The sequence below is a fragment of the Schistocerca gregaria genome, chromosome X, assembly GCF_023897955.1.
Source record: "Schistocerca gregaria isolate iqSchGreg1 chromosome X, iqSchGreg1.2, whole genome shotgun sequence".
Classification (NCBI taxonomy): domain Eukaryota; kingdom Metazoa; phylum Arthropoda; class Insecta; order Orthoptera; family Acrididae; genus Schistocerca; species Schistocerca gregaria.
In genome coordinates this window covers 292,486,061-292,512,278 of record NC_064931.1, presented here as the reverse complement: position 1 = coordinate 292,512,278, position 26,218 = coordinate 292,486,061, and the positions used below count along the sequence as shown (strand labels likewise).

Here is a 26,218-nt window from a genome sequence, read left to right as displayed (position 1 = left end):
CCACCGCACAATCTAAGAACAAGCAGAAGCAACCATGACATGAGAAAGTAATGTGCAGTCCAAAGTGCACATATGCAGATTTTAAGCACGTAAATAATGCCAAACACATCTCCAATCAGTAATTTTCTGAATAACTTTTAGTGCATAATTGTATTTGTCATACAAGTGATTGTCAAAAGAAAGAAAAATCAAGCCAGTGTATGATGTTACATTACAGATGATTTCCATTAATTGGGACTTTAATTTATTGACTAAGTATTTTACAACAATTCCTGTAGCACAATTTGCAGCGGTTCCACCGGCTTTACTTATTTCATTTGTTGTCCTCGGTGTCGATGTACTGTGTTGCTACACAGGCTGAAAAATGGGGTTTGTAATTTAGACAGTGACTACTGTAAATAATGTAGCTGACAGATGCACAGTTGCATTTCACTGTCTTTTACTTTTACTTTCACTTTTCACAACCCCCCTCCCCCATCCATATACACATTTATATGGCCAGTACACTACTGTTTAACTTTCGATAAGCCTCATTAATAGTTCACATGCAAACATCCACATACTGCTACAATAGTTTCCTGTTGAACATCTACGAGCAGTAAAACGTCACCACAACGTTCACAGTTCTCGAAGAATAATGAGGTATGTATGGAGCAGACACTGTCATTGTTTTCACACACAGCCTATTGGTGTAACACTTATTTCACTGTTAAGTTGATGCATTGTTGTCATTCTAAGCAACGCAGATTCCCCGTCTGAAACTTGACCATGGCCTGACTGTCTCGTGATAAAAAATCGGGCCCTTGTATATCATCACAATAATAGGCCCTGAAACTACACATTGTTTAAAGTTAAATTACCAGAAATTAGAATTAAAACTTAACTCATTAAATTAACTGAATACAACAAAAAATTCTGTCTTTGTAACAGTTTCTTTTACTACATGGGTTAACCAGACTTATTTGTTTAATTGATGAAATTAACATATAGTTATGTAAATACTACTTTTGACAAAACTGTTAATTACTTTGGAATTAATTAAGGGCTGGTTTTGCTAACATGTTTGTGAATATAGCCAAATAGATCCTTTAAGAATACCATTAGCCGTTCCTCCAAACGTTTATAATTAGTACAGAATTTATACTGGTTTATATGTCAACAATAGAATTCGCGATACAAAACAATTACTGATTTTACCGAATAACAAAAGATACTAACTAGGAATAGTCAAAATAAATTAGAAAATCAATTACATACATAAAACTAAGCACAAAATTAGATATGGTGTTATATTCCTTAAAACTGACTGCCAGCCTTTCTCTTTTATGAAACTGCAGATTATACTCGTGTATGCTAATGGTAAATAGTTAAAAGTAACAAAACAAATTTAAGGAGGCAGATGGCAAAACGAGAGGGGAAGAAAAATTATCCCAGTTTGCTTCATCACAAGTTCTTATGATAATTTTTAAATAATATATATTTTGCTAATGGTGAAACATTTTCTTGTTTATTCCCTGTAATCATCACAAAAATGCAAAGTGGCTATTAGATGACAAAACAAACACTTTCCTTACACCAGGCACACTGGACAAACTATTGAAGGATTTCAAGCACTTCACAGAAACTACTAGTTTTATTTATACAGAACCGGAATGGAGTAATAAATGGTCATGGCCACAGTTCAGCATATTATGCTGTGTACCGGGCAACCAGGCATACTTGATCAATTTCATAAAATGTGGCAATGCAAACTGACAATGCAGAAACGACTGTAGTTTAACAATACTGTTCTGCGGATAAGCCTGAAATGAAAAGAAGTTATTGGAAGTTACAGAGTGTGTCAGTTTTCTGAAAAAATGTTTTACATTGTTGAAATATTTTTTTTATTGAGAGGCTGAATCACACTATTAGTTCTAGGTGGAATCTGAATTACAATGACAGCCTTTTCATCATCATCCTAATGACACAGGTGTCATTATGTACAGGCCAAGGTTCCAACAAGAGCAATGAATTATTTTCTACAAATAGTAATACGATGTTTTAGATGTAAAAATCTGCAGAAATAGTAAACTAGTCAATCAATGGCACTGTTGTATACAAATGTGTCATAGCATCCATCTGCTGCACAAGCAACTCTGTCTTTTATTTGCTCGAAAGGATAAAGTGCAATTTGCACAAAGTTTGAAACATGGTACTTAGGGAAAGGCAGCATTCAGTGTGGATGGGGCCGTGCTCAATTACCATGGGTTGCTCAGTGTCTTTTTTTCAAATTGTGTACACTTTATTTGAAAACAATTGCAAATAAGGTTGACAATAAGGAACAATGATCAAATTTGACTGTTAAAAACACAATGTCAAATAAAAATTTCTTAAGCAAGTTGCACTCATGGCTGAAGGCCTTATTAGCCAGAAATTCAAGTTATTTGTAAGCTGAAGGCCCCAATAGTAATAACTCAAAAGAAAATCATCACAATCTGACCAATTCAAGAGAGGAGTGGTCCTCAGACAGTGCTCCAAAGAACGACCTGGGAAAGTCGCTCAACTTCGTAGATGATGAGACAGGCAGCCAAGAGTTGTATTCACTTAACCAGATGGCAACTCAAACTAATGACAGTTTAAGTGCAGGCCAACACTCTTGCAACATCTACCTAGCGTCTGATAGCCAACACAACGTTGGAATAACCCAGGCAAGAATTCTCTTTCACACTGTGGAACATGTTGATGATTCTTGAAATCTGTTCAGCTATGGTGGCAATTGGAATAATGTACACCATACACCTGACATGCAAAAACTGATGGTCAGGCGCTCCACTAAATTGTGCAGAAAGAAGTACAGTTTTTAGGATATGATTACCAACAATTCCATACAAAATGTTCATAGAAGCAGATCCAATAACGATCACATGTGGGCTCTTCCAGTCTGTTCTTACTGCTAAAACAATGACCTAGTGGGAAGTAGGTCCACCATCTGTAAATAACACTTGTGTGTGTGTGTGTGTGTGTGTGTGTGTGTGTGTGTGTGTGTGTGTGTGTGTGTAAGAAAGCATCCTTAGCATTTTGATGAAGGAACCACTGCATGAACTCCATTTGATTATTGAAATTGAGTGGTCCTAATGCCTGAAGCTTCTGAAGGTACACACACATACGCTGTACTCCAGCAATATCCACTGAACATGCCACAGCAAGTGTGCTGGTTGAAGACGCATTACTAAAACTGTCATAGCATCTTCTAAACTTGGTGTTCTCACAGCATCCCTTCTATTGACAACATGAGAATGAAGACTTTCTTGGAGAGATTGATAAAGTGCAGCAAAGACATATAAAGTGAATGCCTCCAGTTAAAAAATTCATGTTCATAGGCACAGTAAGTGTGACTTCTATTACCTCTCGCTTCACTGTAATACTTAATCATGCCACTGGGCTTAAACAATTCACAATCCATGTGTAATCTGTACCCTCACATGTAAACAACAAATGATAAAGCACACAGAGGGCTAAACAGCAGACAAATAACTGCCAGCTGCATACTGTGTATTGTGTACCATGACAAATGCATCACACTGATTAATGATGGAGTAAAAACAGTATGTTCCTTCACCAAAAATGATCCTCAGTTTGTGGCCAATTGTCCCTCAAAATTTGTTAGAACTATCATGAACCTCCTTGTAGATTGGCCGCACAATGTAACTGCATGTTACCGCACAATGATTACACTACGTGAAAATATTCAGATGTCTTGGTGTCTCATGTATTTAAAAATGATACCTTTTTAGGAATCATCTAGTCAAGTGTAGACCTGGAAGTCTTTACCTACTACAGCAGACAGCACACACTATTTGACTTAGGACTCACCTCTCAGCTTCTGGTAGAACTACAACTCGGTCCATGTGTTCTTTCATAATTTATGACTGCCTCTTTCACCAAAGGTACTATCTGTTTCCTTGAAGCATCTTTATTCAGTTGCCGGAAAAGTACCACCTTTCCACTGTCAGAAATTTTTTTTATAGGTTGAAGCTGAAGATTGGGAGTCTTGGATTTTGTCAGGCTATCTGTCAGCTGGTAAAAAATTTAGGAAACAAAACAAATTAGCTTATAAAACATTATTTGACCTACCACCATTAATATACTAAACACAAAAGTTGACAGGCATCATCATAAACATGAAAATACTATACCATATGTGATGGTTGGAGCATCACAATACTCTCTTAACTACAATTAGCATTATGTAAATAAACATTAATTTTGGAAACAAAGTCCTCTACCACACCAAATGAAAATGAAAGCCACTTGCCCTGTGGAATAGCTTCGCTTATTCAAGGGGAACAAGAAACATTCCTCCTGCAAGTTCATAACTCACTAGAGAATCTTGGTCAATGCAAGAATTGCTCATTTTCTGGGCAAACAGCTAGAATGCCTCCTAAACATTTCACACTGAAATCACTGTCTGTGTGCTTTGTAGGAGCAAAGTTGGCTATTATTTCAGGGAATATAGAACTCCTGTCACCATCAAATGAGCATCTGCTACAAGATCTACACAAGCAGAATAAGAATAATCAAAATGCAAATTGTTATCAGACACCACCACAAATACAAAATTATCAATGTTGTTCAACATAGTATACAGATCCTATCACAAGTTGTCACTTAGGAAGAGTTTGAAGTTCTAATTATGGAAATCAAAGGCCATTAAACAAATGCGCACACAATCCACAAGGTGCTGATTCCATCATCAAGCTACCTGCTAAAATATCACACAAAATAGTAACTGATGATATCACACAAAATAGTAACTGATGATGTCACACAAGAACACAAAATCATAAGATTGGCACAGCACTGCAAGAATGGGCCAAAGAAAATCACACAAGCGTCCTACATAACCCAAAACTACTACCATCATTCAAATGAAACAGACGGATCCTAATTTGATATTCATACACTTCAATGCATGAACAATGTGTTTCACAAAATTTTGCTTTTTCTCCACCACCTGTGACATAAGACTAAGTGCCAGTACAAATGCCACATCTTTCTTAACTGAAAGATACAGAGTGAACCAAGGTGAAAGTCTGTGCTGAATGTCTGTGACCAGATTATTGGCCTAAATGCAACAGCACTAGGAGCAAGAAGTTGGTGGGATCATCACATCAACCACCTTTAAATTCCGGGAAACATCCCTGGTACTCATTTGAACGTTGCCTGAGTGGACCTAGAGCCATCCTGGATGGACTTGAATGAGGAAAAATCCCTGCTACTATCTCGGATTGAACCCAGGACCTCCAGGCCCAGTGTCTACGCTATTTCCTCTAGACTACCACAACCAGTGACAGAGCCAAAGCATTATGACATTTTGATTTATGAGTTGAAAAGAACATAGAAATCTGTTTCCAGAGCAATGTATGAAAACAATGGAAATTCCTGAATGAAGCAATATGTAAAACAAGGGGAATGCAACCACTCAAATAAAGCAAATCCATACATGGGGCACAAACACACACTCCTGTGGCCATGGTAAGACTATTCAGTTTACCAACTTTCAAGCACTAGCTCTTTTTCTAACTAAAGTACACACATTACATATTACCAAGACACCCAAATGTACACACCCACAACAAGACTATTTGGACTTGCCATGGCTACAGGAGAGTGTGAGTGAGAGAGAGAGAGAGAGAGAGAGAGAGAGAGAGAGAGAGAGAGAGCGAGCACTAGTGTTTGAAAGGTAGTGTTAATGCTGGTTTCTGTTATGTACCTCTGTGCTGCATGCATCAATCCGCTATAGGTGAGTGGTTGCTTTTTCCCTTAATTTATGTATATATCTTGAGGAAGCATTACATGCACATACAATAAACAATAAGATTTAAGAACATGGATCGAAAAGCAATAATCTTAACTCCAATTATTACCAAGCAACTTTACCAATAATGTCTTAATTCTGTAAGATGACCTACTGATTATCTTCACACACTTAATGTTTTCTCCAATGGCACTAATGTTTCCTTCTGAAGTTCTGAAGCATCAGTTTAGTGTCTAAAGACCAGTTACTGACAGTCTGCTAAGATATATCAGTCATCTACTTCTGCAGGTCATTGTCACCTCTCTTTCTCTATTGCAACTCCAGTAAAGTCTTGTGGAAGCTCATTTTACAACAGGTACCTTTTAGACACAACTACAGGCAAAACAGACTGTGTAAAAATAAACCACTGCACCAAAGTATTAATAAAACCACTTGTCTAATAATAGCACAACCCAAATCAATAGTCAATAAAAGTATTGTTTACAATAATAATGTACAGAAAGTGAGTTAGGTGGGGTTGCAGTGTGGGGTGGGGGTGGGGTGAAGAATGGAGAAATGCGAGAGGCAGGGAGGGATTGGGGGGAAGCGTCTAGTTGCTCATGGGAGAGTCATCCACGAGTTAGCTAGGAGTGCAGGTAGAGGCAGCATGTGGCAGACGACTGAGCACCCAATTTCACAGACTAGGGCAGGGGGTAATGGGAAAGGGGTGTTGTGACACACACACACACACACACACACACACACACACACACACACAATTTGGTGGGGGTGGGAGGTGGGGAGACAGCTAGTTACCTTAGGTTTAGGCCAGGGAGGTTTCGGGAGCGAAGGATGTGCTGTAAGGATAGCTCCCATCTACGCAGCTCAGAAAAGCTGGTGGTGCTGGGGAGGGTCCAGATGGCACAGGTTGTGAAGCAGCCATTGAAATATCACTTCTTGTGCTCTGCTGTTATGCAACTGGGTGGTACACCTTGTTTTAGGCAACAGTTTGACATTGGCCGTTCATTCAGCTGGTTGTCAGACCAATGTAAAACACTGTTCAGTCGTTGCAGCAGAGCTAGTATATAACATGGCTGCTTTCAGAGGTGGTCCAACCTCTGATGGGGTAGGATAAATCTGTGACTGGACTGGAGTAGGTGGATCGGGCAGGTCTTGTTGCATCTGGATCTTCCACAAGGGTATGATCCCTGTGGAAGGGGATTGTGACTGGGAGTGGCACCGTGATGGACTAGGATGTTGAGGAGATTGGGTGAGAGATGTAACACCTCTTTGGGATGGGATGGAAGTAAGTTGGGTAGGATGTTCCTCATTTCAGAGCATGATAGTCAATCAAAGCCCTGACGAAGGACGTGGTTCAGTCTTTCCAGTCCTGGATAGTATTGGATGACAAGGGGGGGGGGGGGCACTTCTTTGTGGTTTGTTCTTGGGACGGATGTGAGGACCTACCCCAGCACACCTGAAAAAGCAGCTATGTTATATACCAGCGCCACTGCAACCACTGCACAGTGTTTTACATTGGTATGACAACCAACCAGCTGTGAACTGGAATGAACGTCCAATGTCAAACAGTTGCCAAAAACAAGGTGGACCACCCAGTCCACAACATGCAGCACAGCACGACATGTGAGATTTCTTTGGCTGCTTCACAACCCATGCCATCTGTATCCTCCCCACCACCAGCAGATTTTCTGAGCTGCACAGACGGGACCTATCCTTACAGCACCTCCTTCACTCCTGTAACGTCCCTGGCCTAAACCTAAGCTCTCTGTCCCCCACCAAATGGTGTGTGTGTGTGGGGGGGGGGGGGGGGGGGGGGAGTGCACACACACACACACACACACACACACACACACACACACACACACACACACACACACACAATGCCCCTTTCCCATCACCCCACTCAATACACGTCAGCTAGTTGTGTGCTGCCATCTCATGTCCTAGTCTGTGAAATTAAGTGCTCAGCCGTCTGCCAGGTGCCCCCTCCACCTGCAACCCCCCCCCCCCCCCCCCCCCCCAGTTAGCTCACAGACTGCTCTCCACTCTCCCACAAGTAACTAGGCACTTCTTCCCAACCCCTCCATGCCTCCCGCCTCTCTCCATCTCTCACCCCACCCTACACTGCACCCCAACCTCAACGCAGTACATTCACCATTGACCATGCGGCAGTCGAATAAGCACAATGGAGGGCAATAGGTGTGTGTGTGTGTGTGTGTGTGTGTGTGTGTGTGTGTGTGTGTGTGTGTGTTTTCTCCAACAGCTTGATAAAGGAATCCCATTGCGAAAGCTAGCAAAGTAAAGCTCTGTACCTTTTGTGTATGTATCTGTTGATGATGCAGCCCCTTTTGCCTTTAGGTGAGTCATCTCCTATATTTCTAAATAATTGTTTAGAATAAGAAAGAGATAGCTAAAATTCAATTTAAAGTCATGAAATTCTGACACTATTTAACATACTGAGAGTATACCAGGGTTCGTCTCCAAAAATATATTTATTTGCAGAAAATTTCTTTACCATTTCCATTATGAAGCATATTCTGTGTATCTTGTGTAAAAAAACTAGGGGTTTCATTCAGACTTGCATATAGCCAGCTGGTGACAAATAATACCACTATTTCAGCATTATTTTAATGTCAATAGCTACTTTTTTTGGAATGCCACAATTATGCTATCTCCTCAACAGTTGCTTTTTGCATATAACAAAAACAACTGAATAGTTAAAGAATTCTATTTCCACTTTCCTGTAAATTTTGTCCTCTGTAGTTTTCACTATAATGATTTGCTGTTTCCTTCCAAGAAATGCAATTTCATACAATGCACTGTCCTTTTTTTTAACCAATTTTAGTTGCTATCATTTACTGTCAGATGAAACTGTCAAAAAATTTACAAGACACGGATATTACAAGACCTTCTACACACAAAGCCTCATTTTCACAGCTGGAAACTAAAATGTTTCAACAGCATGTTATAATATTGTGAAACAACTGTATACGTAAATTTGGAGAATTAAGACACTATTAACAGAAGTAAAAGTACCCTACACACTTCCCTTCATGCCCACACGTAACTACTCTGTCATCACTGAAAAACCAAACATTTTTCAACAACAACATTGAATATTTATATTTTGTTCAACTCAGTACCTGAATAAGTAAATAAACAACATCTCTAAAGTACCTTAGCACCGGAAATTACATCCATACTTTGCATATCACTGTCAAGTGCCCACAGAGGGTACAAGTGGAGGCTCATACACTGGTGTGCAAAACTTAAGAATGAAAGTAACTTTCACATGATGTGTAACTGCTAAGTAACATAGCTCACTGAAACTTGGACCATTCACAGAAACAACTACTAGAGCATACTACACATAGTAACTTAAATAAATATGCAATGTTCCTGGGTGCATTACACATTCCCATCTCTTGCCATATGAGGGTAACTACAACATTGCTGAACATGGCTGTTTTGGTGGTTGAGGTGTTGTGGTGTGGGAAGGCACAATATTGCAGGGGCATATTGACGTCCAAATCTCTGAACATGGTACACTAACCAATTAATGTTGTTATAACAGGATGTGTACACGGACGAGGAAAAAAAATTTCCTAACTTTTCCCAGATTTCCCAGTTAAAAATAGATTTTCTCTTGGGTGGAAATCCACTTTTTCTGTGTTAACTGACAGTTTACTTTCCCTCAGAACTGTAAAAGTTATCAGTCCTTTGCATGGCTACAGTTTTTATACATCGGTTTAGAACTTCTCAGCACTTTAGAAAACAAAAGTAGGGAGGAAAAAAAAAACATTTTGGAAAGATCTTTGATCTGCAGCAACATGTATGCTGCATATTTTCGTATTACGAAAGTATAAATGTGAATGCCACCAAACACTGCGAGTTACTTTCCGAGGCATTGAAATTGAGAATGTGATGCACTTTTGTAAGCCAATCACAGCTCATGTCACATTATCTTGCCAGCCGATGACAGCGGATATTCACAGTATAGGACATGTGTAGTCAGCCAATAGCAACATCACTGTCACGTAGCACAAACACACAAATAGGAAAAGTTAACGGTTTAAATTAATAAACATATTGTTGCTACAAGGAAAGCAACTCGTTCACATGTAATGTTGATCTCCAAGATATGTGAGGACGTAGAACCACTGGCTCACCCCCCCCCCCCCCCCAATAGTATCACTACCATACCACGGCAAGAACAACTGTGTATTTGCCTCATCAGTTCTCTGTAGTACGCGGGCCATGTTTCATGCATTGCGTATATGCTGCGAGAATTAAAGTATTCATAATAAGTGATGGGAATGCAAGTGATTATTTATCGTTGTAATTACCATGCTCGCTCTCCACTACCTACAGATTAATAAGCTGCAAGAGAAGCTAAGCTTTCACATATAAGGTTGATCTTTTTGCGTGTGTTACACTTTAAGATACATCACACAAACGTGCCAGCAAAATGTTTAATAACGACATAAATGTCTGGTCTTCTGGGCTCAAAATTCTTCTAAATGGCTCACCCTCAATGAGTTGGTTTTTAAATGAGTCAAACACACTGTGATTTATGAAATTCATCGTACATAGTTCATCTTGCATAAAAGGAAAATTACTTTGAAAGTAAAGCCTAGTTTACACAACAACACAAGGTTGCAGGCAACTGTGCTACCAGCCACTGTGCATGCGTGTTTGCCCAACTCATTGGTGAAACTAAACACTTTCGGATTGTTCCAACTTTAGTGACAATAGTTGCAAGTGTTTTGAGGTTGTGTGTGTTCATAGTGTGTGGACAAACTGAAATATGAAGTGTGGAATGGAGAATAAAATTTTCTTTTTGAATATTTTTGTTTTGCATAGGTGTTTGTGGGATTTCAGTGATGTAGATTACAAAAATAAGCAACATACTGCTGCTCCCGAGACTGTCATGTGCAGTCAGAACATAGATGGTTTGACAATATCCGAGCTGCAGGGAAAAATTTACTGAATTAGGAGCAGATATACAACTAAATTAAGAAAAATGCAAGGAAGTACAATTCTGGCTGTGGGAATGCTCTAGTCTACAAGACTAAAATCCCATCATTTGAGCTGGCCGACACTTTTTTAAGGAATATTGCTGATGGGAGAGAAGGGTACACAAATCAAGAAGTTGCATTCTTTATTTAATATTCATGCATTTAAAACATTGTAGCAGTATTCCCCATTCACGTATGTTGGAATTTTGAAGTATTGCCACTGTACAGATTATCTTCATGACAGTAGTTTGCAAACCATTCTCTTCTTAATGCAGCCTGCTTCGAATAATTATTGCTGTTAATATTAATAATTATTAGTGTTAATGTTAGTAAGTATTGGTGTTAATAATTATTGGTGTTAATGAAAAAGCGTCATCACCAACTAAAACTGCATCTTCTTAGTGTGCCAAATGTTCCCAATTGTAATGCACACAATGTGATATGTAATTTCAGTTCTGGCAACAGAGCTTCATGCATCACAGTATATTTTCCTTATCGCATAATTAACTCTATTTAGAAGAAACATGAACAGTTCTGGTGACATTCTAAAATTATTAAAGGAACTTCTTGGGTCTTCCATTATAAATAATTTTAGCAAAGTTGCTGAGCAACCGAGCTGCCATCTTTTCTTCATTCAGTCATGAATCAAAATACGTTTTTTATTTTTTTCTTATGCAGCGATTCCACGCAACAAGCTTTAACTCCATCACAACTCATGCGAGGTGTAGCGGCCGAAACTTTTATTTCAGACATGACTCAGGAACCCACAAAATGACGAAACTGAAGTGTATGCTGGCTTTGCTGTGTCTACAGTCACATACGAAACCATTTGCGTGCAACTCATTCCATACAATGAGTGGCGCAACCCAAAGTCGTTGTGTAAACTAAGCTTAATGCTTTTCAAACCACCATTCGCAATATTTTCCCATGACTTGTTAAAAATAGGTTCATTTCAGTAGTTGCCAGAGTGTCAGATAACAGGTGTCACCACACTTGCGCAGCTACGATGACGTAAGAAAGCCTGTATGTTCATATGTGTAAAACATTAAAAGATCCTACATTATGTCATAATAGAAACAAGACATCAGAGGGTACACCAAGAGCATCATCAGAATTTCGTGAACCATACTAAAATGCATAATTCGGCTTCTAGAGCACATTCGCGTGTACAGATTCTCAATGAAGTAAGCCTCGATCTGAAATTAAGCTTTTCAGTGTGGTTATCAGGATGTAAATTTTCTTGGAGTACCAGTACGGTATTATCTCATGTTTGGTTCTATATTATGGCATAATTCTATATGTTGTAAAAGATGAAAATGTGCACTTGAAATGCAATGAACAGTAGAAACTAGCCAATAGCGAAGAATTAGACACTTCATTTCAAATAAACTGACTGCCTCAGCAGCGAAGATCAATAAAAGCCAAACTTCTTTTGCAAGCCAACAAAAACAACTTCAATGTTCTACAAGGTGATTAATGCTTGACTGTCAGAAAGGTGAAATAAAATAAGATCTGAAACTAATAACATTTTAGCCATCTGTAATTATGTGGATGTATTTTAATTCACTTGATAGCTCCAGGCCACAGACATTCGTTTTGTTTTAATTTGACGTGACAACAGTAAATGAAGAGGAAACAGCAAAATCACTAAATGTAAACACGGGTCACATGGGGACTACGCACCTCCCAACTACAGCTCAGACTGCCCTGCATATCTGGCCCAGATCTATGATATTTCCGACCCCCACACCCCTCCCTCCCCCAAGTGTTTAAGATAGGACGACAGAAACTTAAAAAATCGACTTTTAAAAAAATCTTCCTGAAGACGTCCGATACATAAAACTTATATGTTCGAGGAAATGTAAGACATGTTATTTGGACTTAAGTCTGCCAAAGTACAGTGCCACGCCTCTTCATAAAACATTCTTCTATCGCACGTCACTGTATTTCACTGTGTGGAATTCAAATCTGTATATATTGTAATGGATGCAATCTACATCTTCATCTACATCCATACTCCGCAAGCCACCCAACGGTGTGTGGCAGAGGGTACCCTGAGTACCTCTACCGGTTCTCCCTTCTATTCCAGTCTCGTATTGTACGTGGAAAAAAGGATTGTCGGTATGCTTCTGTGTGGGCTCTAATCTCTCTGATTTTATCCTCATGGTCTCTTCACAAGATATACGTAGGAAGGAGCAATATACTGCTTGACTCTTCGGTGAAGGTATGTTCTCGAAACTTTAACAAAAGCCAATACCGAACTACTGAGCGTCTCTCCTGCAGAGTCTTCCACTGGAGTTTATCTATCATCTCCGTAACGCTTTCGCGATTACTAAATGATCCTGTAACGAAGCGCGCTGCTCTCTGTTGGATCTTCTCTATCTCTTCTATTAACCCTACCTGGTACGGATCCCATACTGCTGAGCAGTATTCAAGCAGTGGACGAACAAGTGTACTGTAACCTACCTCCTATGTTTTCGGATTGCATTTCCTTAGGATTCTTCCAATGAATCTCAGTCTGGCATCTGCTTTACCAACGATCAACTTTATATGATCATTCCATTTTAAATCACTCCTAATGCGTACTCCCAGATATTTATGGAATTAACTGCTTCCAGTTGCTGACCTGCTATTTTCTAGCAACTATATTCACGACAATGGAAATTAAAATGTCCTGCTCACAGTTGGCAGTCAGCCAATTTCACATCCTGCCACCCCCCCTCCCCCTCTCTCATTAATACTGGGTGGGATTATTTGTAACCAGGAGGGTAAGAACTATCCAGAAAATTTGCACTCTTTATTGCCTATTAACTAATAATATGCTGTTTTGTGCGACATAAAATTAAATATAGGAAACATAATGACAAGAGACAAGCAAGACAGTACACATTTCTTCAATTCTTAGGTCTTAGCATTTTTTTCTCTCCTATCTTGCTACAGCTTTATATGGTGTGCTTTCCTTTCTGCAAAAGGATCTATTACTTCATCAAAGTACGTCAAATGTTTTGCTACATGAAAAATTGGAATGTCGTCGTCTAATACTGAAAAAGCTGTTAATACGAATAGTACCCAAGACTAGTGAGATTTCTCGATCTGATTACGTCTATTTTGTCACTGTTTGCTAGATGACATGAAATAGGCCTGTCTAATATTGCAGCAATTGGAACACACACAAAATAAATACGACTGTTTTGGCTCAAATGGTAATTTGTATAGCATGACGGAATAGAATTCACTTATTACCAATATCAAATGCCTATTACACCTACTAAAAGCAAAAAGCTTTATGTAAGGAAATAGTTTCGCATTTCATTCATATGCTCCAAGCTTCTCAAGCATGAGACTGAAAAGTAGTAGTGGGAAATTTTTGTATAAATTTGGAATCGTCATATGCTTCCATAATATATCCCGTTTCCTCTCCTTCCTTGTTCTAACAAACAATCTTGTCATCACTAATTCTGTAACTATTCCTGCCAGTGTCAAGATGCATTCTCTGGTTAACTTCACTAACCCTGCCACAATCACCAGTTTAGTTATCCCGTGTTTATTCTCCTGTTAGGCATTACTACGTGTTAGTACAACACATTTTCTGCACTACTCACAGAATTGAACTTGACTGGTTGCTAGCTGGGGCCTCTTCATCTGGCTCTTACTTGTGTAGCGATCTGAACAGAACTTTTCTGTCAAAATTTCATTTTCTTGGATAACCAAGAAGACAATACGTAATCTTTCCTATCTGTTATTCCTGTTAGTCGCTTATTTCCACTCTGGTAGTCTGAATCTATGAATTTCACTAGTAATCATAAAAAGGCTGATTATTCGCAAACCCAGTCAACCACTTAACAAACAGCAATTGGCATTCACCCGTTCCGCTTTATTCCGTTCAGCTCATATAGCCCTGTCCCCTTTAGTCTCTAGGAAAGTTTATTTCTAGATGCAACCAGGATTCCTCTGACAGAGACTTCACAAACACTATGCACGCATTCAAAAACCAACTTATGATTCATTTAGAAATCAACTTAGAATGTGATCAAAAATGTTAAAAAAGCAACAGGGGTGAGATTCAAAATCATATGAATAATCAATAGACCAATGTGCGCTGGATGCTGTGTGCTTTTTGAAACAAGGTATTTTTTCTTCAAGAATATGAATTTGCCCCCCCCCCTCCCTGCCCCCGCCCCAAAATTGCCACCTGGGGCAGACACCCTGGTTTGCCACCTCACCCCTACATTCAGGCCTGCTGCGAGTGCGTGAATCTGGCAGCTTGGGTGTGCCAGTAAAATTTTTCCGGTAGCATCTGCCTGCTTGCTGCTATTGTTTAAAGATATTACTCGCATGCGACTCAACTGCGCATGCGCATGAGCCTGCTCGCAACTGCTCAAATGAATCCTTCTATGGCTATTCTTCATTTAGTATTTATGGCAATGTTTTTATCATCTTCAAACAAAACCAACTTAGCATCTGGTAATGTTACTAACGAAAGGTCATTGGTATACACACGAAAATGTAAGGGCCCTAATAGATGGAACCTTGGGGCACACCACATGTTATTGGCTCCCAGCTAGATGGTATCTGATAGCTTAATACATGTCTCTTTCCTCTGACACCCTTTAATTCTGTTGAAGATAAACGATTTCAACCGTTCCGCACTATTTCCTGTTACACTGTAATGTTCTAATTTTGCTTAAGGCCAGATTCTCTTCAAAATGGTTGAAATTCGATTTTTATTGCATTTTTTAAAGGTATATACACTATGAGATGAAAAGTGTCTGGACACCACTAAAACATATGTTTTTCATATTAGGTGCATAGTACTGCCACCTACTGCCAGGTACTCCATATCAGCAACCTCAGTAGTCATTAGACATCATGAAAGAGCAGAATGGGGTGCTCTGCAGAACTCGTGGACTTCGAACGTGGTCAAGTGATTTGGTGTCACTTGTGTCATATGTCTGTACGTGAGATTTCCACACTCCTGAACATCCTTAGGTCCACTGTTTCTGATGTGACAGTGAAGTGGAAACGTTAAGGGACACATATAGCACAAAAGCATACAGGCCGACCTCATCTGTTGACTGACAAGAGAACGCCAACAGTTGAAGAGGGTCGTAATGTGTAATAGGCAGACATCTATCCAGACCATCACACAGGAATTGCAAACTGCATCAGGATCCACTGCAAGTACTATGACAGTTAGGCGGGAAGTAAGAAAACATGGATTTCGTGGTTGAGTGGCTGCACATAAGCCACACATCACGCCGATAAATGACCAACGATGCATCACTTGGTGTAAGAAGCGTAAACATTGGATGGTTGAACAGTGAAAAAACATTGTGTGGACTGACGATTCACGGTACACAATGTGGTGATCCGATGGCAGGGTGTGGGTTTGGCGAATGCCCAGTGAACGTCATCTCCCAGCATTTGTAGTGCCAACAGTAAAATATGGAGCTCGTGGTGTTATGGTGTGGTCATGTTTTTTGTGAAGGGGGCTTGCACCCCTTGTTGCTTTGTGTGGCACTATCACAGCACAGGCCTACATTGATGTTTTAAGCACCTTCTTGCTTCCCACTGTTGAAGAGTAATTCGGGGATAGCGACTGCATCTTTCAATGCAATCGAGCACCTGTTTATAATGCACGGGCTGTGGCAGAGTGGTTACACGACAATAACATCCCTGTAATGGATTGGCCTGCCGAGTCCTGACCTGAATCCTAGAACACCTTTGGGATGTTTCGGAATTCTGACTTCATGCCAAGCCTCACCAACCGACATCAATACCTCTCTCAGTGCAGGACTCCATGAAGAATGGGCTGCTATTCCCCCAGAAACCTTCCAACACCTGATTGAATGCATGCCTGTGAGAGTGGAAGCGGTCATCAAGGCTAAGGGAGGGCTAACACTATATTTAATTCCAGAATTTCCGATAGAGGGCACCACGAACTTGTAAGTCATTTTCAGCCAGGTGTCTGGATACCTTTGACCATATAGTGTGTGTCTAGAATATTAGGAGGAAGGAGTTTTTGAACACGTGCATTACAAAAATTTCTACAGCCCTTTGTTTGAAGTAGTGTCACAGTCGCTGTAGGATGCTCTCAGCAGGAGACACATGGATCAGGTAGAAAACTTGTTGTGCCATAACGCACATTCACAGAATGATTTACACTGCAGTATGCATGCAAACATAGTCAACAAAAAAGCTGACATATAATGTGAGCAGGTTGCCACCCACAGCATATCCAGCTCAGCCAGATCTGCCTTTCTTGCCAAGAAGAACTACGGACTTGCTCTCCAGGAACAGTTAAGAGTTAGAGGAAGGGTTGATCTATGGTTCTGGAAATGCAGACTAAACATAAGTAATGAAAACACTTATTTTTGTCAAAATTGGTCAAAACATCATGCTTGGTCTGCCATATTGGATTAGCTGTTTTGAATCTTGAAAATCTAAGTTCATATTAATGTTCGGTGACATCAAAAATATATAACAACATGTTTTTATGCAAACCTTAAACAGGTTTTGCTTGAGAAATGGTTTTTCAATATTGCATGCAGTATAAAATAAAAATGGTTCAACCTATTGACTTCTACCTTTAACCCCCAAAAATAAACAATTTTCTTGGGAGCAGATACCTACAATGTATGAATTTTTTTAAATATTAACTTTATTTTGAAAACCAAAAATAGTGAAAAACACACAAAAATCAAACTCAAAGTTCAAGTTAGCACAATATCATTAAATTTAAGGTTATTTCATTGTGTTCAGGTATAAGCTCCCATAAATTTAATACAGTATCAACTGATGTTATTCATTTTTTTTTTATTTTTATTTCAGATAACTTCTGAGGGGGTGCACTGCACTCAGTCTGTGTACTTCAAACTTGCAGGCCCTTGATCAAATCATAGCTACAGGCACACCACTTGCTTTTAAATTGAAAATCTAAAATGAAAGTTCAAAGTATGATCAATCATAATCCCCAAATAGATCCTTTGTATGTCTTTTCATAGTCTCAAAAAATTTCCAAACTTTGCCTGTTTTTTTGCTCGTTTGAATGAGAATCCGGCCTTAAAAGGATATTGTGATTTACACAGTCAAATGCCTTCGACAGACCATAAAATATACCAGTAGCCTGTAATTGATTGTCTAATGAATTAAGTACATTACCACTGTACATGTAGATAGCCTTCTCAATATCAGAACCCTTTAGAAATTTAAACTGTGACTTGGATAATATTTTATTTGTGATCAAATGGCTAAGATGATGACTGTATGTTATCTTTCCTACACATTTTGAGAATGCAGGTAAAAGTGAAACTGGGTGAAGGTTTGATGGTATTTCTTTACCTCCTTTCTTATAAAAGGCTTAACTTCAGCATACTTCCTTCAACCATTTAGGAAATGTTCTATGGAAAAATGGTCTACTGATAAAAGACTGGTTACACAAACAACTTAAAATCTCACAAAGAGGCACACTGTTTAATAAACTTCATTGATATTTTATCATAGCCACTAGAATTTTTTTTTATTTCAAGGCTTTTATGGTGGACATTACTTCCAGCAGTGTTGCGAGGGCCAAACTCATATTACTCTGTTTGTGTGTAGTGACTGTTCTGAGATATTCCATGGCATAATCTACTGAATCTAACAACCTCATCTTTTCAGTAACAGTTATGAAGCGCCTATTGAAAAGTTCAGCAACACTGCACACGTGTGTTACCCATGTGTCATTTACTCTTAATGTTATGTGCTCTTTTTCATTTCTGGTTCTATCAGTCTCTTTCTTCACTATATCCCATTTTGTCCATATTTTGTTGTCTGCTATGACTATCCTTTTCTGATAATGCATTTGCTTTGATGTCCGTATTACCATCTTCAATATTTTACTGTATGTTCTGTAATGATAAAATATAGCACTTACATCAGAGCTATTTTTGACATATGTAGTTTCCTTTTTGTCATATAGGATACCTTTATTCCTTGAGTAATTCATTTTTTTTATATATATGTTATTAAAGACTGATCAAATCTGCAGTTTTCAAAGATGTTAAGGACATTATTAAGAAAAGTGTTGTCTTCCTCATTCATGCTATGAGCATTGTACACACCATTCCAATTCATGTCTTTGAGGAGTTTCCTAAAACAATCAATTTTTGGCTTACTGACTACTCTCTTGAAGATTTTATATCCTGATCACTATTTATTTTTAGCAAAAGGACCTGCTTGTCATGGTCTAAGAGGCTGCTTATTATTGGTTTTATAATATAACTTTGTTCATTACACATTTCTATAAAGATATTATCAATGGCCATCTTTGAGTCCTTAGCTATTCTAATTGGAAAGCTAACAGTATGAATTAAGTTGAACGATAATGCCAAAATGCACTAAATTCTTTCAGGAAGAGTTTTCAAGAAAATCTGCATTAAAATCATCAGCAGCCACTAATTATTTCTTTTTTATTGTTAAATGGGCCAATATACCCTCAAAGTGATTTATGAACAGATTAAAATTACCTGCTGGTACTCAGTATATACATACTATTAGGAATGATTTTTTACGAAATTCTAGTTCTGTTACACATACTTTCATATGTTGCTCTACGCAAATTTTATGACTAGACAATTCATGAGGAATGTGGCAACTCCTCCATCTTTATTTCTGCCCTACAAAAAAGAGAAGCTAATCTAAATCCTGCAACACTTAACACATCTACACCAGTGGTCACATGATATTCAGAGAGGCTTATTATGTTAACTGAGTTGGTTGACACTAATTCATCAATGCAGATAAGCAGTTAATAATTTTACTTCCTGGCCCTCAAATATTTTGATACAGTAAAGGTAGTTGGTATTTCACATTGACTGAAATAAAACTGGGTGGAAATAAAATTTTAACCAACTGCTGTGTTTGATGACCCAATGTGCCAAAATTATGCTGTTGGGTCACTTTCTCAAACTAAAGGTTTATTTCACAGTCCTGTCCTGCCTTAGAACTTGACTTCTTTCTGTCCTAATTATCATTAAAAAAATTCTGCTCTATACTTGTGATCACTGATATTTTCCCACTCATAGCAGTGCTTCCCCCTTGAACTTTATGCTATTGGCCCAGCCAGTTAACTCTTCCCTTTCCTGTTGAGATGTAGGTCATGCCAATACAGGATGGCACAGATGTAAGTAGCCCACATAAGTGTAAAGGAAATGCAGTGAACTTACACAAACAGCTGAAATGGACCTGCGATTTATTTAAAATGAAAAATGTAGAGAAAAATACATTTACAGAAGATATTGAAAGTGACATCCTGCAACATCAATATACAGCCGTGCATGTCCAAGCATATTCAGATACATCCAGCATAAAGTTCGGATACTGATGGCAGCAACTTCATGGTGGATGTTGTCTTTCAGTTCCTGTATTCTGTGTGGATGTTTCATACACCTTCCTCATCAAGTAACTCCACAGGGAAAAAAAAAAATCATACATTGTTAGACACGATGAACGTGGTGACTATAATTGTTTGCCAACAGTTTGTTCCTCAGTGAAGACATTGTGGACTCATTCCACGGATACCTTAGACATGTGGCATGTCACCCATCTTGATGGAAGACGCAGTATTAGCTTTCAAATTTAGTGAGTTGAACACAAAAGTCTCAAAACTTTCCATATATGTAACTATGGTGAGGTTAGTGTCAAAAAAATATCAGGCCGATGACATGCGTTCCTGTTACACCACACCAAATGCCCCCCCCCCCCCCCCCCATGGAGTGGTTGCTGACATACAGTGTTAGGGTTCTCCATTGTCCAGTACCTCGAATTCTGTGAATTAACATGACTAGAAAGTAATCTACATGTTTCTGACTGCTATTCTTCTGTAATTGCTGCACAATCATCACATGATATGGCTTCAAATTAACACTTTTCAATATCTGCTGGCAACTCCTTCTACTTACATACGCCTGTTGGGCCAATTTATGTGTAGACTACTTTAGGCTCTGAATAATTCTTCGGCGAATAACTTCTGGTGTGCAAACTGAGGCAATTCTTTGTCGTTTTACATTTTGCACAGATCCATAGACATGCTGACTTTTTACAGACTCTGCATTGCTATCTTTGCTGGTAGTTCTCTATCTAGATATTTGACCCAAAAATTTCCGAAGTTTCGTTAATCGAACCTGTTTTCACATATGCTTCCACAATTTCAATTCTTTCTTTAGTCGGGAAAATCATCTGGCAGACTGCAAAGAGAAATATCTACCTTCACTAATGAAATAAACTGAATGCTGACAGAAGAATGTTAACGATCATTATTGCATAAAACTGTCCAGCATTTTAGCTGTTTACCTTCTTTCAGAAGCCGGAATATTGCATTCGCATTCAAAGAGGACAATGGCTACTTTTAACTACTCCACCCTGTATAATCTCACCTACCAAGAGAAGCAACACCAACAAGTGACCTTCCACCTGACCCAAGCAGCTGTTCCAACTCCAAGTTAACTCTCCTGACAGAAGTATTCAAATGATGTCTTGATGCTGATGCAATCTTTATTAGGTCACACTTTATATTCACTTTATACTGTACCCAGCATCTATGCCAATACTGTTGCTGGTCCACCCACAATAACCACAGTATCTTTCTTGGTAACGTCATTACAGAGGAAGCCTAAATCCTCTATCACCTGACACGGACCTACATTAGGTTTAAAAAATGCAAAGTACCCATTGTTGTCTCTTGTGATCACACACCCTACTAAGAACCACATCTAGCCTTTTGTAACATCCAGGGGATCATTGTGGATCACAATAACTTCAGTGCAATTATTGTCTTTGAATGAAAGTGTCATTTCTGTTAAAAATTTCATTGAATTATGTTACTTTGCACTGACACATCATGGGAGTTACTTTCATCCTTAAGTTTTGCACACCAGTGTATTATATTTCTAGATTCCTCATCTAAAATGGATTCTTGAAATTTTGCTAAATAGGTTTTTGCAGTACACTTATGTCTATCTTCAAGCATATGCCAGTTCAGGTTTTCTAGCATTTCCACGGCACTCTGTCATGACTCAAACAAACCTGTGACTCTTCTTGCTGCAATTTTTTGTCTATATTCAGTTAGTCCTATCTGGTATGACTCTACACACCTGAACAATATTCTAGTATAGATCGCAAAAATGCTTTGTATGCAATCACTTTTGTTGACTAAGTCTTTTTTCCAGTCTCTTAGCAATGGATTGATGTTTGTCATCTGCTTTAACTAATATTGAACTCATGTGAACATTCCATTTCATATCTCCACGCAGTCTTGGATCCAGACATTTGTATAAATTGACTGATTCCAACTGTGACTCCAAGTTATTTAGATATTACTTCATTTGAGAGCTATCATCCGTAAAAAGTCAGAGTTTATTATTTAAGATTGCCAATCAAGTCATTAACATATAACATGAACAGTAAGTCTCATAGGAGGAGGATACCAACAGTTGTAATACCTACCAAATTTTTTTTTTTTTTTTTGAGTCTCGATAGTTTGAGTCTCCAATAAACTGAGCATCTTCAAAAGATGTTGCAACAATCTAATATTTTTTTTACTGACATGATAAATAATGAAAACATCATTGCAAAAGATAGATAGGGAGAGTACAGCTCAGTGACAAAGCAAACAACAATGCAATCAACACCACCAATTAGCTCACTGCCCTGTTGCATGAACATCTGTCGTCAGTCTGGCACGAAATACCCCGACTGCCGCCGGCTGCTACCGATCAAATCTGGGAAGTTCATACGTTGCTGTAGTTCCCAGTACCTGTACTGTACAGTGTTGTATCGTTTTGTTTGTTGACTGGGTGTTCTGTTGTACCCCTTACAAGGATGAGTGCTTTAACAAAAAAGAGGAAATTTGTGCCTTTGCATCTATAATTAGAAGCACTAAGACAACTTGTCAAAGGAGAAACAATCAAAAAACTTGCTCTCAAATATGGTGTCAGTGAAGTTACTGCTGGTGACTGGCGAAGAAACAGACTTAAATTGGAACAGTTTTTTTCACAGAAATGCTCACACGAATCTCTCAGTGAAGTATAGAGAAGTCAGACTTCGAAAAAACAAGTAAGGCATTGTTCATGTGGTTTACCCAACAGAGGCAAAAGGGTGCTCCGATTTCTGGCCCAATCTTGCAAGAAATAGCTTTGTTTTTCAGAAACCAGCTGCAGGAAGGAGATGACAATTTCGCTGCTAGTGTGGGCTCACTCGACAAGTGGAAGAAGAGGTATGGAGTGCGTCAACCAGACATATGTGGAGAAAAACTCTCTGGTGATGCTCAGGCCGTTTCAAAAATTATCGTCGAGTTTAAAAAAATTATAACTGACTAAAATTTGTCCAATGAACAAATATGTAACTGTGACGAAACTGGGCTAAATTTTGAAATGTTACCAGCGAAGACACCTGCTTCTTGTGATGAAAAAAGTGCTCCTGGGCACAAAAAAAGCAAAGAGCGGCTCACAGTTATGGCAGCTTCAAACACAACTGGAAACCACAAACTAAAACCAGTTGTGATTGGGAAGTCTGCCAAGCCAAGAGCATTCAAGAATGTATCCATCTCAGCTCTTCTGGTTGTCTATACACATCAGAATAATGTCTGGATGAATCAGGAAATAATCAAGAACTGATTTTTAACTAATTTGTACCTGACTGCAAGAATTTTTTAAAAGAAAGGGGACTGCCATGCAAAGCAATTTTGTTCATGGATAATGCGTCCTCACATCCAAGTGCAGGAGGACTGCAGTGCGACGGTATCCGTGACTTGTTTTTCCCACCAAACGTTACATGACTCATTCAGCCCATGGATCAGGGCATTCTGGAATGTCATTTAAAAAAAAAAAAAAAAAAAAATTATTATCGACGGCGATTGCTACAGTGAATCCTGCATTCCGAAGACTACGAAAGCATTGTGTAGGAGCTTTGAAGAAAGTTACTTTGAAGGAGGCCGTGAACTGGATTAGTGAATCTTGGAGCGAAATAAAGTCAAACACAATTTCTAAGTCATGGAGGAAAATTCTACAGGAAAGCATGCCAGTAACAGAAACTGAAGATTTAGCTGATGGGGACGATCAACCATTGTGTAATATAATCAGAAGATTGCCAGGGTGCGACGAGGCAGAAGAGGTGGAAGTAGGCGAGTGTTAAATTCGGACGAACAATTGGAAGTGACAAACTCTTTTATAATTGACATGGTTAACATTCTATTGCAGTGTGAGAGTGACGAGGATGACGAGGCAGAGGCTGCACCGATGAGGAGTCACACCAATTGCTATGCTGCTCTCGAGGCCGCCATATGCTACTTGGAACAACAGCCTGAAGCAACACCAATTGACCTACTGCTTCTGAGACGGTGGCATGACATTGCCACGAGGAAACGTTGCAGCTTCACTAAACAAAAGACACTTCACTATTACTTGTCTAAAGAAATAATTATTGTTATTCTGCCAATGCAAACACATGTGTAAATACTTTATTAAAATAAAAGTTCATATTTTGACCTGTATTACTTACAATACCATAATATTTCTTTTTCCCCATTTAAATTTCGATAGTCCGAGTTTTCGATAGTTCGAGGTGGTTCCGGTCCCATTCACTTCGAACTATCAAGACTCCACTGTATTTAAGCAATCAGTTTCAACGCTTCATTGTCATCATCTTCAGGCCGTTTTATGAAAAACAAGTGGAGACATTTAAACACTGGCGCACATAGAAGAGGTATGCTAAACTGAACTGGAAACCATGGGCTTCCATTCACTTACATGTATACTCCAGACACACAACAACAACTGGACTGCACATGTCAAATAAATAGACACACACCATATCTAGTTTAATATGGTGCCTATTCTATCTGCACCAATGTTTGGATGTCTCGATTCATTTTTCATGTATAGGCCTCAACATGACACTAATGAAGCATCAACATTGGCTGCTACTTTCTTTTTTAACGAAGATTGGTATACTTTTTCTATGAGTTATTGATCAGCCACAGTTCCACATCGACATTAATATGATGTATGATCTATAACAACTGAGCAGTAACAGTCTGAACACAATTCCCCAAGACACACTATAGTTAATTCTACATCAGCTACAGCCATGCTATGTGCTTCCTATTGATAAGTCCTAAGTCCGCTCACTGACTTTATTTCATAGCAAATATGACTGTTCCTTTGTTAATAAGGATTGGTGTGGTATCAAGTCAAATACTTTTTCAAAGCCAAAAAATATGGCATATACGTGTCATCATTCATGGCTTTCAGGCCATATGTGAAAAGTCCAATGTTTTCAGAATTAATGTTTGTTTGGATGGAAGAGAATATGTTTTAAGATTCTACAACAAATGAATGTCAACAGTAGTTTTGTGGATCATTTGAAGCATTTTTTTAAAATCATTACATTTGTTCCCACAACATAACACACTGTATTATGTTACTATGTAGGCTGCTTCTGATAGGAAGGAATGCTTTTGAATGAAAGGAAGATAATTAGGTTTTAACACAGTGACAATGAGATACAAATGGACCACGAGCTTGGATTGGGGAAGTAAATCATCTCCCATGGCCTTTCAGAGGAACTAATCCAGAAGTCACCTTAAGGAAATCACTGAAAACTTAAATCTGGATACACTGACAGGGCTTTGAAAAGTCATCCTCTAGAATATGATCTCAGTATCTTACAACTACACCACCTCACTTGATGAGAATGCTTGCAACTTACAGTACTGTTGAAACATGAAGTGAAGAAATAAACTCACTTTCTCTCAGACCTCATACTTGTTCAATAGTTAAGTTTTATACCTCAAATGAAAGCATTATCAAACACTGAATATGAAACATAACAAGAAACAGCTCCAGCATTCTGAAACAAAATCCACACTAGTGGATCTGACAGTACATAGATATATCTTTAAATGCATACCACTTTAAGCAAACTTCTTTCTTGTGAAAAAATTCCAACTTCCCTCCTTAGTTCACTGCCCAATTTGGATACTCCTAAAATCACAACAGCTTTATACTGGTAAGTCTCAGCAAATCTCTCTACTTCTTCTTCTGCATCTGACATGCCCAAGAAGTCCTGAAAATAAGTCAACATCAACCAAACAATGCATTTACATGGGCTTAGTCAAAACATTATTATAAAATAACTGTAATTGGCAATATTACAATAAAAAGACTAACATGATTTTAAAAAATGTAAAATAACAACACATATTTGACAGAAATGATGGAAAATGCATTCATGTCTTGGACTAGTTTCATTCCTGAATTCAAACTTGGCTACCTGGTTTTATCAGCCTAGGAATCATAGTATAAAGCTAATATGAGGGGTGCATTACCCATCTAATGGAGTACACACAAAGCATAAACTGATTATT

General features: G+C 38.6%; 1 protein-coding gene across 1 annotated transcript in view; it reads right to left on the bottom strand.

Moving 5' to 3' along the window:
* LOC126298969 (exopolyphosphatase PRUNE1-like) overlaps positions 1–26,218 on the bottom strand; it is a 134,437-nt gene that overhangs the window by 12,029 nt on the left and 96,190 nt on the right. Inside the window, exons 5-6 of the mRNA XM_049990587.1 lie at positions 25,762–25,917; positions 3,853–4,056 (exon numbers count right to left, since the gene is read on the bottom strand). Of these exons, the coding sequence (XP_049846544.1) occupies positions 3,856–4,056; positions 25,762–25,917 (357 nt within the window). The 3' untranslated portion in view covers positions 3,853–3,855. The remainder of the gene's footprint in view (positions 1–3,852; positions 4,057–25,761; positions 25,918–26,218) is intronic.